We start from the raw sequence: 13,418 nt of genomic DNA, 5'->3' as shown, positions 1-13,418 counted from the left end.
GTAAGGGGGCTATTTGACATCCTGTATTTCAAATATAGAAATTGTGTTATTCATTATTCAAATAATGAAATTGTGTTAAAGCTGGTGGACATTTTTTGGAAGAAGTCTCCACTGGAAGAGATGCTTGGGGGAAACTCCCTATTGATCAGAATTACATTTCTGTGTATGCCAACACAGAAGGCAGGTGGCTTTTTGACTCCAGGTTTATAACCACCACAAATGAAGGACTACATCGCAAAAATAATCATAATCAAAGATTTCTAGTGTTGGCTTGGGCTGTGTGTCACAGTTTGCTTTCAATCCATACATTGCTAATAAAAGATGGCATCTTGCACCGGAGCTTTGGCTCTGAAAAGTGCTGCAGAAGAACAAGGGTGCAAATATATTTGTCACTACTTTTTAAGGTGCAAGGAGAAAAATTACTTTGTGTCCAAAATTCTATTTGGTAGTTTACAAACTACTGAGCTGAATTGAGAACTAATTTTCTGAAATGTTTGAACAATCCAATTTAACCAGACAGTGCTAAAAACTGTTCATTCTCCTTTCAGGAAACTACAATGGCTTGTTATAAAGCATCATACCAAAATAGTCTAAATGACAAACTATTGTTGACTCTATGAGCTATCAGTCAGAAAATGAATAAGAAAAAGCAGAGAATATGCAGCAGAAACAGCTATGATTTATGCCAATGCTGTTATAATCACATCACAGCACAGATTTTTTCTGAATAACTAAATTTAATACTTTGTGTACTCATATTCATCATAGGTCTGTGCAGACACAGAAACAATGTTTTTATCTAATTATGATGTGTTTGACTTGAAATACATTTAGCACAGATGACAGTTTTTAACCACTAATTTCAATTTACATAGTTAAGTATTATTTAGGGATTAAATGACAGCAAACAAGGAAACAAGCCTACACAGCGTTCTAAGGCTTTTGTCTGGAAATCATACACATAATGAGAACCACTACCCCTTACAAACTTTTTCATGAACATTGGGGGTCTGGAATTTAGAACATTTATGAAATTTTGACTGCAACTTGTCAGGCATGTTGGACAAAATCTATTAACTTACTTGAAATGTGAGACGAAGAAACAATTTAAATATTGTTGCACTGCTAAAATAACTGGAACATTTGAATAAATGTTAAAATCATGAGTTAAAGAACTTGGCTTTCTTCATTTCAATTCATTAGTAACTGTGCACTTATAAAGACAATTCACAGTCAATTCATTAGGAATTAAGAAAGAAAACTTAAAATACCATGAGCACAGTATTAAGTATAATATTGACATTGTCTGAAGATTTACTGAAGATACCATTGCAACAAAATATAAGACAGGACTTCTCAGAAACTACTTTATTTCCAAAACTACTTTGTTTTTGGAGACCTCTGTGTTCTGGGAAACATGAAAATGTTGTAAAAAAATACGAATAAAAAACCCATTCAATGATATTCAGTAGATCTGTCCTCCAAGTACTTGTCCAAGACCCCCCATGAATTCATTAAAATATCTTGCATCTGCAGGGTTATTCTCTGTGTTATTCTCAGAGAAGTACTGAATGATGAACAGTTCAATCTGACACTGAACTCTGAAGGCTATGGAATATGGCTTTAAGTTAATCTTTACCCAAAAAGGAGTGGTTGAATTTGATAGGAGCAGTGGCAAAATAACAGAAGAGAACATGTACAGGAGGAGGACCACTAAGATGATCAGAGGGTTGGAGTACCTCTTCCATGAAGGCAGGCTGAAAGAGTTGGGGCTCTTCAGCCTGGAAAAGAGAAGGCTCCAGGGAGACCTTATTGCTGCTTTTCAAAACTTAAAGGATGCTGGTACAAATATGGTGAAAGAGTTTCTACCAAGGCCTACAGCGACAGGACAAAGGGACAATGTTTTTAAAGCAGAAGAAGGGAGAGTTCAGATTGGACATAAGGTTATATGATGAGGGTGGTGAGACAGTGGAACAGGTTGCCCCAAGAAGCTGTGGATAAAGTGACAAGATAATTGTTTGTACTGGTTTTTCAAATACAAATTGTAAAAAAATCCTAAAACTTATAAAGAATTATAAGTAAGTATCATTTTCATGAATGGTATGATATTTAAAATAATGTTTTTGTCTTTAATACTGAGTATGTTAATTCATGGGACAATTGATAGGACTTTTGTACAGTCTTAATTCACAAATGTATATGTAAATATTAATAAGAAATGGATTACTTGATTTAAATCTTTTTCATGTTTTCCTTGTCCTGCAAATTGGTTTCCATTTTTAATTGCTTTCTCAGATAATTTCTGGAAAACAGATTTTGATTTCCTGCTTCATATGAACATCATTAGGAAGAGAAATAACACTTTTAGCTTAAGAGACAATACAGGTCTACTTTACATTTCAGTATATATGAGATTAGCAATATTGTTGAAGACCATTGCCAGCATAGACACAATTTACACTTGTCATGACCATAATAAAAATATCTGAATAAATTTTTGGCTAATCTTCATCTTTCCATAAAATGATGGAGAGTAGGTAATGCTTTTTGTATTTAGGCACCCACTAAAACTTGGTTGACACACTTAGATTTCAGACATTTCACCCTATGGCTTGTTTGACAATTTTAACTGTAGCAGTCACTTGGCAACAGATTATGTTGCTTTCTATTGTATTGTTTCTTTTCTTTTCTAATGCAATTGCCATCTTTATCTCACACTGCCTAATGCCTAATTACCTAACAAAACAATGTCTTTTTTTTTTATTTGTGGTGTAATGCTTTATTCTAACATACAATACAGTACATATAATACAAGAAGTAATGGGTTCAAACTGAAAGGGTATATTTAGGTTAGATATACAAATGAAATTCTTTACTCTGAGGGTGGTGAGGCACCAGAACAGGTTGCCCAGGGAAGCTGTGATGCCTCATCCTTGGCAGTGTCCAAGGCCAGGTTGGGTGGGGCTTTGAGCAACCTGGTCTAGTGGGAGGTGTCTCTGTCCATGCAGAGGGGTTGGAACTGGATGATCTTTAAGGTCTCTTCCAACCCAAACCATTCTATGATTCTATAATTACATACATATGTATTATATAATGTATATATTTAAAATATTATTGGAGGGTGGGTGGGGGAAAACCGCTTTTTTTTTTTTTTTTAACTGAGCTACTGCATCTTAATTCTGATTTTTTGTGTAATACCTTCTAAACTGATAGCTGCATTTCATTGATGAATTGTACAAGACTATTTGCTTAACAAAAAGAAACAAGGTTACATAAGTACTTGAATTTAAAATTCATCACTTTGTGCAAAAAAACAGTGGAACGGAGAAGCGGGAAGAATAAAAGGGTTTGGATTAGTGGAATAATGAGGTGGGAAGGATTGCCTTAAAATAGAGCATAGGAGCAAATTGTGGAGTCAAAAGGACATCTTCAACAATTGGTGGTGACAATGTTGCAGCATCTCAAAGGAAAATAGGTATTGAGGAGAAGTGGAACTCAGAAGAAAGATTTCACCATTTCATTCACAAGAAAGATTCTACCATTTACCAGCAGTGTCTAGTAGTAGCAGTAAAGCTTCTGACATTCTAGGACTTGACAGCAATTAGTGCAAATGTCAACACATGACATACTCAGGGTCTCAATGATTTTACTGAGACTTGGCCACGCAATAATATAATATGGAAATTGAGTCCATACTATTCACTTGATAAAACAAACTCTTTCATCAGTTGTACTGAGTTGTTTTAAGGCTGACAGGAAAAGCTGATGGGTGAGACATATAGGCTATGGTTGATTTATCTTTTTACAGACACCTGAACACCAATAGCTAAAGTATTGTGGAATTGCTGTAATAGCACACTCTCATTTCCACAAAACAATAGAAGAGAATGGAAGATTATTTTCAAAGCTCACAGATGAGATTGAAACCAAGAAAATTATCTTTTCTCAAAACCAAGGAAGCACCAGCAAAAAAACCATCAAACTGAATCAGTATGGGCTTTCATGTGAAATTCAAGAATAAAGATCTGATGCTTGTTTCAGATTGATATCAGTACTGGCTTTTCAATAACAAGCACATCACAGAATACTACTTCTCACATAATTAGAAATCAGTCCTGAATTTAGACTACAGCATGAGAGATTTGACAAGAGATGATCTGTTTCTATAACAAAGAGAAGGATATCTAAAAGATGTACTACTTATCTCAAAATATTAGAAATAACAAGGAATAATAGTAGTGTGATGAAAAAAAGTCTCAGAACTTTACCTTTGTGGCAGCATCAAAACAGACAAAGCCCATGCTAAAATCGATGGTAAGTCCCATAAGGTGACTCTCTAAAACACAGGCATATGTCTTGCACTGTAAAAGAAAAATCAGAGAAGACACAAGACATTTCTTAGTATTTTTTCTAGGACCTCTATTTCTGAGTCTTTATTCTAATGTTTATGTATCTCAAAATTATTATCAGAACTAAGTCGTTTCTGTGTATATATGTCTATTTATTGCCAGTGTATTTCAAATCAAAGGATTTTAATGAGTGATGAAGTTGTCTAAGTACTATGAAAACAGGCTTTGCTTCCATTAGGGAAGAAATGAAAGAGGCTCGGAATTGCCTTAGTGGCTTACTAATAACATTTTCTAAAAGGGAAGTTTTATTATTTTCAAACCCCCTTATTTGGTTTTCATACCCAGTAACAACTTCTAAGATTAATATGTTCCTTTTATCTTTTCAAGAAAAAGAAAACGCATATGTAAAGTATCTCTGTATGCTGTTTCTTGTGGTTTTCTCTTGTCCTAAATCTCAGGGAAAAAGCTAATATTTCATACCATTTAGCAACTGATGTAATTATCTGAAATATGTTCTTTTGCTTCAGCTAGTGGACCAATATATCTCAAAGGTTTCTATGAGAAACCTTGGAATTCTGAAAGACTCTCTCATTCTATAATTTTTAAATATATGCATCTATTTATTCCCATAATGTCACACACTGTGAGACATTTATCAGTGTAATTTTCAGGATCAAAACTACTGCTGTGCTTGAAGGCTGACTACAGGTACAAAATGACAGACTTGTCTTTTTCATCTATAATGTGTCAGAAAATCAAAATATAAATTGTAAACATGGGAACAATGTGGGTTAGTAAATTGTCAGTATTACAAAAGAACCTATGATTATCTTTGGCATTTTGATTATCAAGGATAAATCACATGCCTTCACTCATATATTCTTTGGGAGGGCTCTTGGATTCTAGGTGGTCCTCCTCAGAACACAAGAAGCTGGAAGGTGCATTAACAGCTTCTAAATAGAAAATGTTATGAAGGAAAATTGAAAAATTCGTACTTAGTGTTTATATTAATGAAAAAAAGTGGCTTTTTCTTTTTCTTCTTTGATCAGCTACACCATAAAACTGCTATGAATATGTAAAATTTGATTGTAAAACAGTGTTGAAAAAGAAGAGGATATTGCCTTTGGTACTATCTCATTAGTAGAAGAAAAAGTGCAGATTAATATAGTTCACAGTTACAGTTAATTAAGTCAAATATGCAAACATTTTCAAGTTTTGCATGCAAAGTAAAAAATGTACAGTTACGTGGAATTATCTTGCAAACATCTTACAAGATGCAAATTCCATTTTTATTTGCAAACGTTCAAGATCTGGAACAGACTCAGAGCCTTTACTGGAAATTAAATTTGGCAAAGAAAATGTGTATCAGATTTAAAACACATATTGTCATGTAAAGTTATCTAACCTCCCACCCCAACACCAGAGGCCAACCTACAGCGTGCACTACAGCACCATGCTGAGCTGGCACAGCTCCCTCTGTTTAAGCCCAGCACTGTGCCTGTCTAAATAGCCTCACTGGGAACTTAAGATTTGTGAAAAACAGGCCATAGCAGCCTTGGTTCAAGGCTGCACTGCAAAAGCGACCTGTTTCCCAGACTGAAGGATATTTCCACAAAAGGCAGTGCACAATTTGTGGAGAAATATCCTCTAGTTCAGCTCGGTGTAGTTATTTGCAGGAAGAAACTGCGCACTACTAGCAGCAGCTGATTCTTTAGTCATTCTTTACATATAGAAAAGACCATTCCACACCCTCAGACTATGATGTTCAAAACAATTTAGAGAAGAAAAAACATGAGAATAACAAAAAAGATCTCCAGACACTGAGAATTTAGTTTCTTTGGGGAAGAATGTCCCTTGGTTTTTGCAGGTGTTGTACACACTTGCATATGATTCTGGTGACAGGTCAGAGTAGGCATGTGAACCTTCAGACACTAGTAAACTCTTGTAAGACTTTTCTCATCTTTATTTTCTTTAAGCTGCCTTTTAATTCAGATATTTGGAGAAAAGAGAAAGGCAAAAATTGTTATCAAGATACATTTAAAATTTCTTACATATTTAACATTTTAAAACTTTAAAAGTGACCATGAATAATATATACTGTGGATGTTTGGCTTTGGTTGCTGATTTCTCATAAGAGCTCATGAAAACCTCATCAGAACTGAAGCATCCCCTTCCCAAAAGAAGCAGAACACACTTCAGAAGTCATTTGCTGTTCTTCCACAGAATATGGAATGTTAACTTTGGTTTATTAATAATTCAATGGGTCAGGCAGAGGCTGAAGGAGACAACTCGAAGTTGTTCCTTAAATACTATTCCTTCAACACACACAGTTTAAATTATGGAAAGAACAATACATCGTGAACTTCATCTAAGCCATCTCTGAAGCTGAAATAAAGTGTAATATAAATCTAAGACTTAGTTCAGACTTTCAGATTCAACTTCAATGGAAACATATGTTAAAGTACTGCAATATAAACCAGCTTAAATAATAATCCTTACATTAGAAAGCAAACAACTATAATACAAGCAAGGACAGCAAGAAAAAAATTCATGATGGAAGAGGTGAAAACTTTAGCTTAAAGTAACAAGAACACAAAAGGAATGTGACAGTCATATATATAATTGCACATCATTATGCAAGCTATAGTAGTCTCAGATTCTTCATGCAAAAATGTTGTGACACAGTAAGGAAAAAGGATTTTCATTTCAACTAATTTTTTTTAATAGGTGATTATGAAAATGGATTATCATCACTTACTACACTACAAAACTAATTTAAGAGTGACTGTAACACACCAAAATGACTCCACTGTATTATTGCACCATGTTATTGCTAAATTATTATCAACTTGACTATGCCTCCTCTAATACATTTCTTTTCTAAGAAAAAGCAACTGTCTATTTTTTGTTTTAGATATACCTCTGGCAGAAGCTATGAATTAGGCTGAAACAGAATTCATTATATATTTACAGTGAGGCATTTAAAAAATACTTAAATTTGTTATATATTCTTTGGAGTTAGATCAGAATTGGCCCCTCATTAAACTCTTCTGGAGGTTATAGTCATTGAGTAATAGTTACTATTTGTATGATTATGTACTAGCACACAACACAGTTGAAGAATTTTAAATGGCAGTTTTAAACTGCAGTTATATTTTCAAAATTATATGATTTCATTGTAAGAGAAACCTACTGGATTAGCATTCACTTTAAATATGAATATTCATATCAATACAAATTTTGGCATAAACCAGAATTTTAGTAAAAATATACAGTTGTTACCTTAATTTTGAACCTGTCACCATTTTTTTTTCTCAGAGAGAAATGAAATAACTTGTTGGAGATAAATTATAGCACCAGATTTTATCTGCATCTGCAAGTTGGTAGATGAAAGCAGTAATGGATTGCTGAGAGAAAAATGAGGACGCCAAACACAGTTATATTAAAAATATTCTAAACTTTTTTTCCAAATCAAGATATAGAAAATAAAAAAAGGTGTAATAATAAGTGTGAGTTCCACAATAATATTCTATCATGAGAAGCTTGTTTGTCCACTTTCACAGATCTGCTGTAATCAATCAATCAATCAATCAATCAGGAAATCATTGCTTTGAGTTCTTAATTGCTACTTTGAATATCAGGAGAGAGAAAATTAAGTGAAAAGATTAAGATTAATCTGAGGTTAAGGTTATTAAGGAAATTATTTTCGAGAAGCATGAGGGCAATTTGAACAAATGTAATTCTAAAACCCAAAAGAAAAATCTAAACTAGGAATGCTATAGTATGAATCAATCTCAAAGTAGAACAAATATGAGGTAGCTTCTAGGATAAAATTTATTCAAGAAAAATGCCATATATTCTTTTACTGATGGCACAGCAGTGCTTCTATAAAGTATGTTGCAGTTAATTATATAAGAAAGACAAAACCACTCAAATATTTAGTGGCAGAGGACATATATTGTTGCAATTTTTACACAGAAAAACTAGTCTTAGATTTTTCAGGATGTAATTACAGTGCAAAAGGTAAGAATAGTTTCTATAAAAGGTAACAGAGTACATGAACTTACAAGAGAAAAGCTGAACCTCCTCTGACTTCTCCTAAACAGAGATGCTGTGCCTTAAAACTGACAGCAGTGTAGTTTTTGCAAGCTGGATCATCATCAGTATATACCAGTTCAATCCACCTGCATGTGGTGGCTCACAGGTCAGAAAAGGGGTAATATACTACTAACTAACAATTTGTCTGAATAAAAACATGTCAGTGCTTTCATTCCCAGGAGAAAATGTGTGAGACAATACTTGCACAGGCTAATATGCTAATATGGCTTGGGTAAGTGTGTAAAACTCCTGGCAACACCAATGAAAACTGTTCTAACCATATGAATATATCACAATTAGAAAATCAATATTACAATCAGGATTAGGTGAATTATAGTTGTGGTGGGTGGCTTTGTCAAAAAAGTCATGACTTTTTGGTCATGTGAGAAAAACAAATCTATCTTTAAACATTCTGATATATAATTTCTCTATAAAAAGTCACTATAATCTGTAGCAGAATGTTATCCATCTCTGCTCATCTGACCATCGAGTAAATATAAGGAACAGGACATGTGTGAAGAAAGAATAATGCAGCTGAGGTACAATTTTGTCCTTGCTTGTATCCAGTAAGTACTTCACTCAGTGTACTCTCATTCCCGGTATTACAAGGACAACTTAATTCCTGAAAGGTTCTCTTGTGATATTTAATAACAAACAAGGTAGCATGTAAGCCAGTAAGAATATCTAAACAGCTGGATTTTGTCCTTGACCTACAGATTGTTTTTCCTTGTCTGTCCATGAACTTCAGTTAACAAATATGTATCACATCGTCATAATAACTCAAAGATTGTATTTCAGGTGATCTCTTCTGAGCATTAGATTGCAAGCTGTTTGGGTAGACCAAAAGCAATTACTTATATAAAACAATAATAACTTGAGAGCTGCAGAAGGTCATAAAATTTTTTTAATTGCATCAATATTTCATATGGGCTTAATTTGGTAATGTACCAAAAGACGATCACCAAGGCAGTTGTTCTCACCTGTATCCGTTCAACTTCTAAAAAAGTTGCTGTTTGGAAGGCTTTTTCCCATAGTGTTAGGTCGGACTCTAGTTCCACAGAAAAGTAAAGATCTTCTCCAGACTCAGACTGGACACTGAAGCAATGTTTCCGACGGTCCAGTAGATCACTGTCCTGATGAAAACCTGAAGTTATATAATCTGGCATACATCAATTAATATTTTTAATTGCAAACATTTATGCCTCAAACCCAGCATTTTTAAATGGCATTTTAAATGACAGTAGTAACTACCAAGAGCTGAGGAACTGAAAATTAGAGGCTTGGTCTAAACACTGATATTTCAATGAATTTTAAGAAGGATGCCTATATTCAGAATGGTATGGGACAGCATATCTCTGGCATTACCTTTAAATATTTTAACAAATCACTTCTCAAAAATGTTATCAGCTATACACTTTTAGATTAGATAAATTCTATGAAAGTTTTCCACTTTCTATTCACATGAGGAACACAAATATCAGCTATTTGACTCACACACTCTACTCTGGAAGGCTGGTCAAAGGAAGACATTTATTTTAAGAAGTATGAAAAGTCCATATGTTCTATTTTCTTTATAGAGGCTAGGGAAAACAAGTTCATATTTCTGGAAGCTTACAAAATCCAACATAAAATTTGTCCTTAAATCGACACTGCCAGGAGAGACTATAGTGGCTGCCCATGGTTAGGATTCTGGCTTTGGTCCTGGAGGAGAAAATTACTTTTGGCTTTATTTTCAACATAACATCACACAATAGATATGAGGTTACAAATATTTAATAATTAATGATTGCTGCATTTGTAATTGGTACTAAACCAGAGAATAAGCAAGCTAATCAGGAAATCCATTCATTAAAAAGATTTCTATTTTTAAAAAAAAATTATTTATTTAAGACAGGATGCTTTAGGCTAAAATTCTGGCGCATAACTTGTTCTTGTGAAAAATAGGTTTGCAGAAACAGGTTTAATTAATTTAGTCCCTGCTACATCAAAGAAGCTGCCGCAAGTCACAAGCTCACCAGCTGTCCTCGCCAATACATCTGGAAATTTGGGTATAAGTAGCCTGCATGAAATTTCCACAAAGCTACCCCATAACAAAGGGCAGAGTTAAGTTCAGTAAAGGAGACTCACGGGACAGTATTGCCTTCTGGTTATACACAACTTGAACAGAACAAGGGGAGCACAATCAGCTGAAGCAAGCTGGAAGAGCAGCTTACATTGCTCAAGTCAGTTCTCCCCGGGGCAGAGAACCAGGAACTTAAGCTGATTGAGAACAAAATATATAAAACAGGAACCTGTCTGAAGCTATCACTGTCAGGTATTCAAGTAGGTAATGGGAGACCAAGCAGTACTTTCCCCTTTCCATTCATTCAGTAGAAATGTGACAGACTTGTTCAAGAAAGCCAGTACAGGATGCATTCATGAATGCTTCTGGTTCAAGCCTGCTTTACAATTTCTAGAAGAATCGGCTCTTTGCAATCACCTTGACAAAAACAAGTTGCTAGGATGTTAAAATGACCAGTCAGTGTGGAAAAATCTCCTTCCTTACTTCCAACAAATCCTAAGCTTCGTAGCTCTACTGTGTTAAGTCATGTATGAAAAAAATCAGCATGAACGTTTGATCTTAAAAGACAGCATTTCAAAAGAAAATATATTTTTCCAGACTTTTCTTCTAAATATTCACAGGGCTGTGTAGTTGAACCAGTTAGGTGTAGCTCAATAATAGTCTATGTCCTATCAGAAACACTGTCTCTTTTTTCAGTATCTCTTTTTTCTCTTTTTTCCTTTCCATTCAGGCCTTTCTTCCAAAACTGAAGTGTCAATTCTGTTCACAGTATGTCCTGACCAGCATTCAAAATAGATGTTATAATATCCAGGTTGTTGTTAAGGACATTTATGCTCCATTGCACACACAGCCTGAAAGCACACAGAGCAGCAGCACTGTGACAAATGTTTAACCTTGTGGATATGTGTAGCAACATAAAGCACAGTGTCGTAGAATGGCTTGGGTTGGAAGGGACCTTAAAGATCTTCCAGCTCCAACCTTTTATGGTTGTGAAACCTTTCACTTGACCAGGTTACTCAGAGCCCCATCCAGTCCGGCCTTGAACACTTCCAGGGATGGGACATCCATAACTTCTCTGTTCCAGTGCCTCACTACCCCCACAATAAGGAATTTCTTCCTAACATCTAGTCTAAACCTACTCTCTTTCAGTTTGAAGCCATTCTGCCTTGTTTTGTCACTACATGCACTCGAAAAACGTCCCTCTCCATCTCTCTTATAGGATCCCCTTAGGTACCGAAAGGCTGCAATAACTTCACCCTGAAGCCTTCTCTTTTCCAGGCTGAACAATCTCAATTCTGGATGAATAAAAGCATTGGAAAACCCTCACTCCTCCAGGGAAGAAAAGCTACTTCTTTTAGTATAACAACACTTCTTGTCTAACAGGTCTTAAATGGGGTCTTGAAATCCCTGTGCTTCCAGAACTAAACCGGATTGAATGGGCCTCTTGGCCCATAACCCAAAGGACCCATTCAGCATGGAGTGTGGCAAGACTCATGTGTAAGGTACATGTATTTCCTGGGGAAGGTTTCAGTCCTTCATAGCTACAACCTCAGAAGAAACTAAAAATATTTTGAACTCATCTTTACCTATTCTTGACAAAGTTAGTAGAGAATAAGCAATTATTAGTAATGCAGGTTCTTAAAGTTTTTCTGAAACATGACTATGGCTCTATGTGGGATCATAGGAATCACTGTCATTAAAGTAACTGAAGTAATAACCCCTGTTTTCAAATGGGAGGGAGCTTAGTGCATGGCTCAGTTCCAGAATGCATATCTCTATTTAGCTGGGCACAGCTAAGGCTTGATGCTTTTAAATTACACTCTTAGACTCTTCCAGTCTTACAGGCTTTTTTTGTCTCCTATTGAGAAGAGTATGCTGTCAAGGAAAAAGGAAAGAGTTATTGCATAGACTGTGAAAAACAAAATGTTATAAGTTGTACTGAGATTGGTCTCTGTTAAAAAGCGTTTGAAAAATGCAAAAATCTCTGGAGGCTTTGAAGTGACTAAATAAAAACCTGTTTATTTTACTATCGACATTGCTAGTAATAATTGTACTAGATTTTTCTAAGCATTACATCAAACCTAGATGATGAAAAAAGAAGAGTTAAATGGGATCTACAATAATTATCCAGGTTTTTGCTACTTATGTATGAAAATGAGAGCATGCTTTGATTTAGGAAAGACCTAATCACTACTAGGTAACACTTCCCCTCAGTGTTTTGCATATAAAAAGTTTAGAATATTTCAACTACTACATTATATTGTGACAAACAGTACACATAATGGACTCATTTATTATTGAAATTTACATTCTGTGAAGTTCTTATTCAGAATGAAAACAAAATTCAACATTTCCACAGAAATAATAATTTAACCAAATAATAATTTCAATTTGTGATTAGCTCTTATGGATATACTTGTGATTTTGATATCAACATCTATGGTTAAGCCCATGGTAAGAGAAGTGTAAGTCAAACAAATTTAAATGATGTATTTTAGTTTTTCCAAAATTGCTAACATACATATGAAGTATTCCTTTCCTTCTTAGTGGTATTCCATTCTGTTTGTGAAAACAGTTATGTGCAAGGTTCCCTTTAGTGCTGCTTCTGCAACTTATTCTGCTTTTTCTGCAAGATCTTTCTTTAGTTTTGCATTTCTTTTCAAGCATTAAAAATCTGTATTCTGCATTTATAGAATCTCATAATTTGTACAATGGATAACTGGACAAAACAATATGTAGGCAAAGATAAAAGATAGCTATCCAAACGTCCTTATACAGGCAGGAATTTAAAGCAATTTTATTTTTTAAGGAATCCAACTGAAAATTGTTCAAAAGTCCACTAATTTAAAATAAACTTGTCAGGAGTCTCAAAACCAGGTCTGGATTAAGCAGGAATCTTCATTAACTGC

The 13,418-nt window shown here is 34.6% G+C and overlaps 1 protein-coding gene across 2 annotated transcripts in view; it reads right to left on the bottom strand.

Annotated features, from left to right (window-relative positions):
• SNTG1 (syntrophin gamma 1) overlaps positions 1–13,418 on the bottom strand; it is a 336,705-nt gene that overhangs the window by 23,440 nt on the left and 299,847 nt on the right. For both annotated transcript variants that reach the window (XM_010401190.4, XM_039549083.1), the window contains exons 15-16: positions 9,428–9,580; positions 4,269–4,361 (exon numbers count right to left, since the gene is read on the bottom strand). In XM_010401190.4, coding sequence (XP_010399492.1) covers positions 4,269–4,361; positions 9,428–9,580 — 246 coding nt within the window. The remainder of the gene's footprint in view (positions 1–4,268; positions 4,362–9,427; positions 9,581–13,418) is intronic.

This window comes from Corvus cornix, chromosome 2, assembly GCF_000738735.6.
Source record: "Corvus cornix cornix isolate S_Up_H32 chromosome 2, ASM73873v5, whole genome shotgun sequence".
Lineage (NCBI taxonomy): Eukaryota > Metazoa > Chordata > Aves > Passeriformes > Corvidae > Corvus > Corvus cornix.
This window is presented reverse-complemented; position numbering and strand designations above follow the sequence as displayed.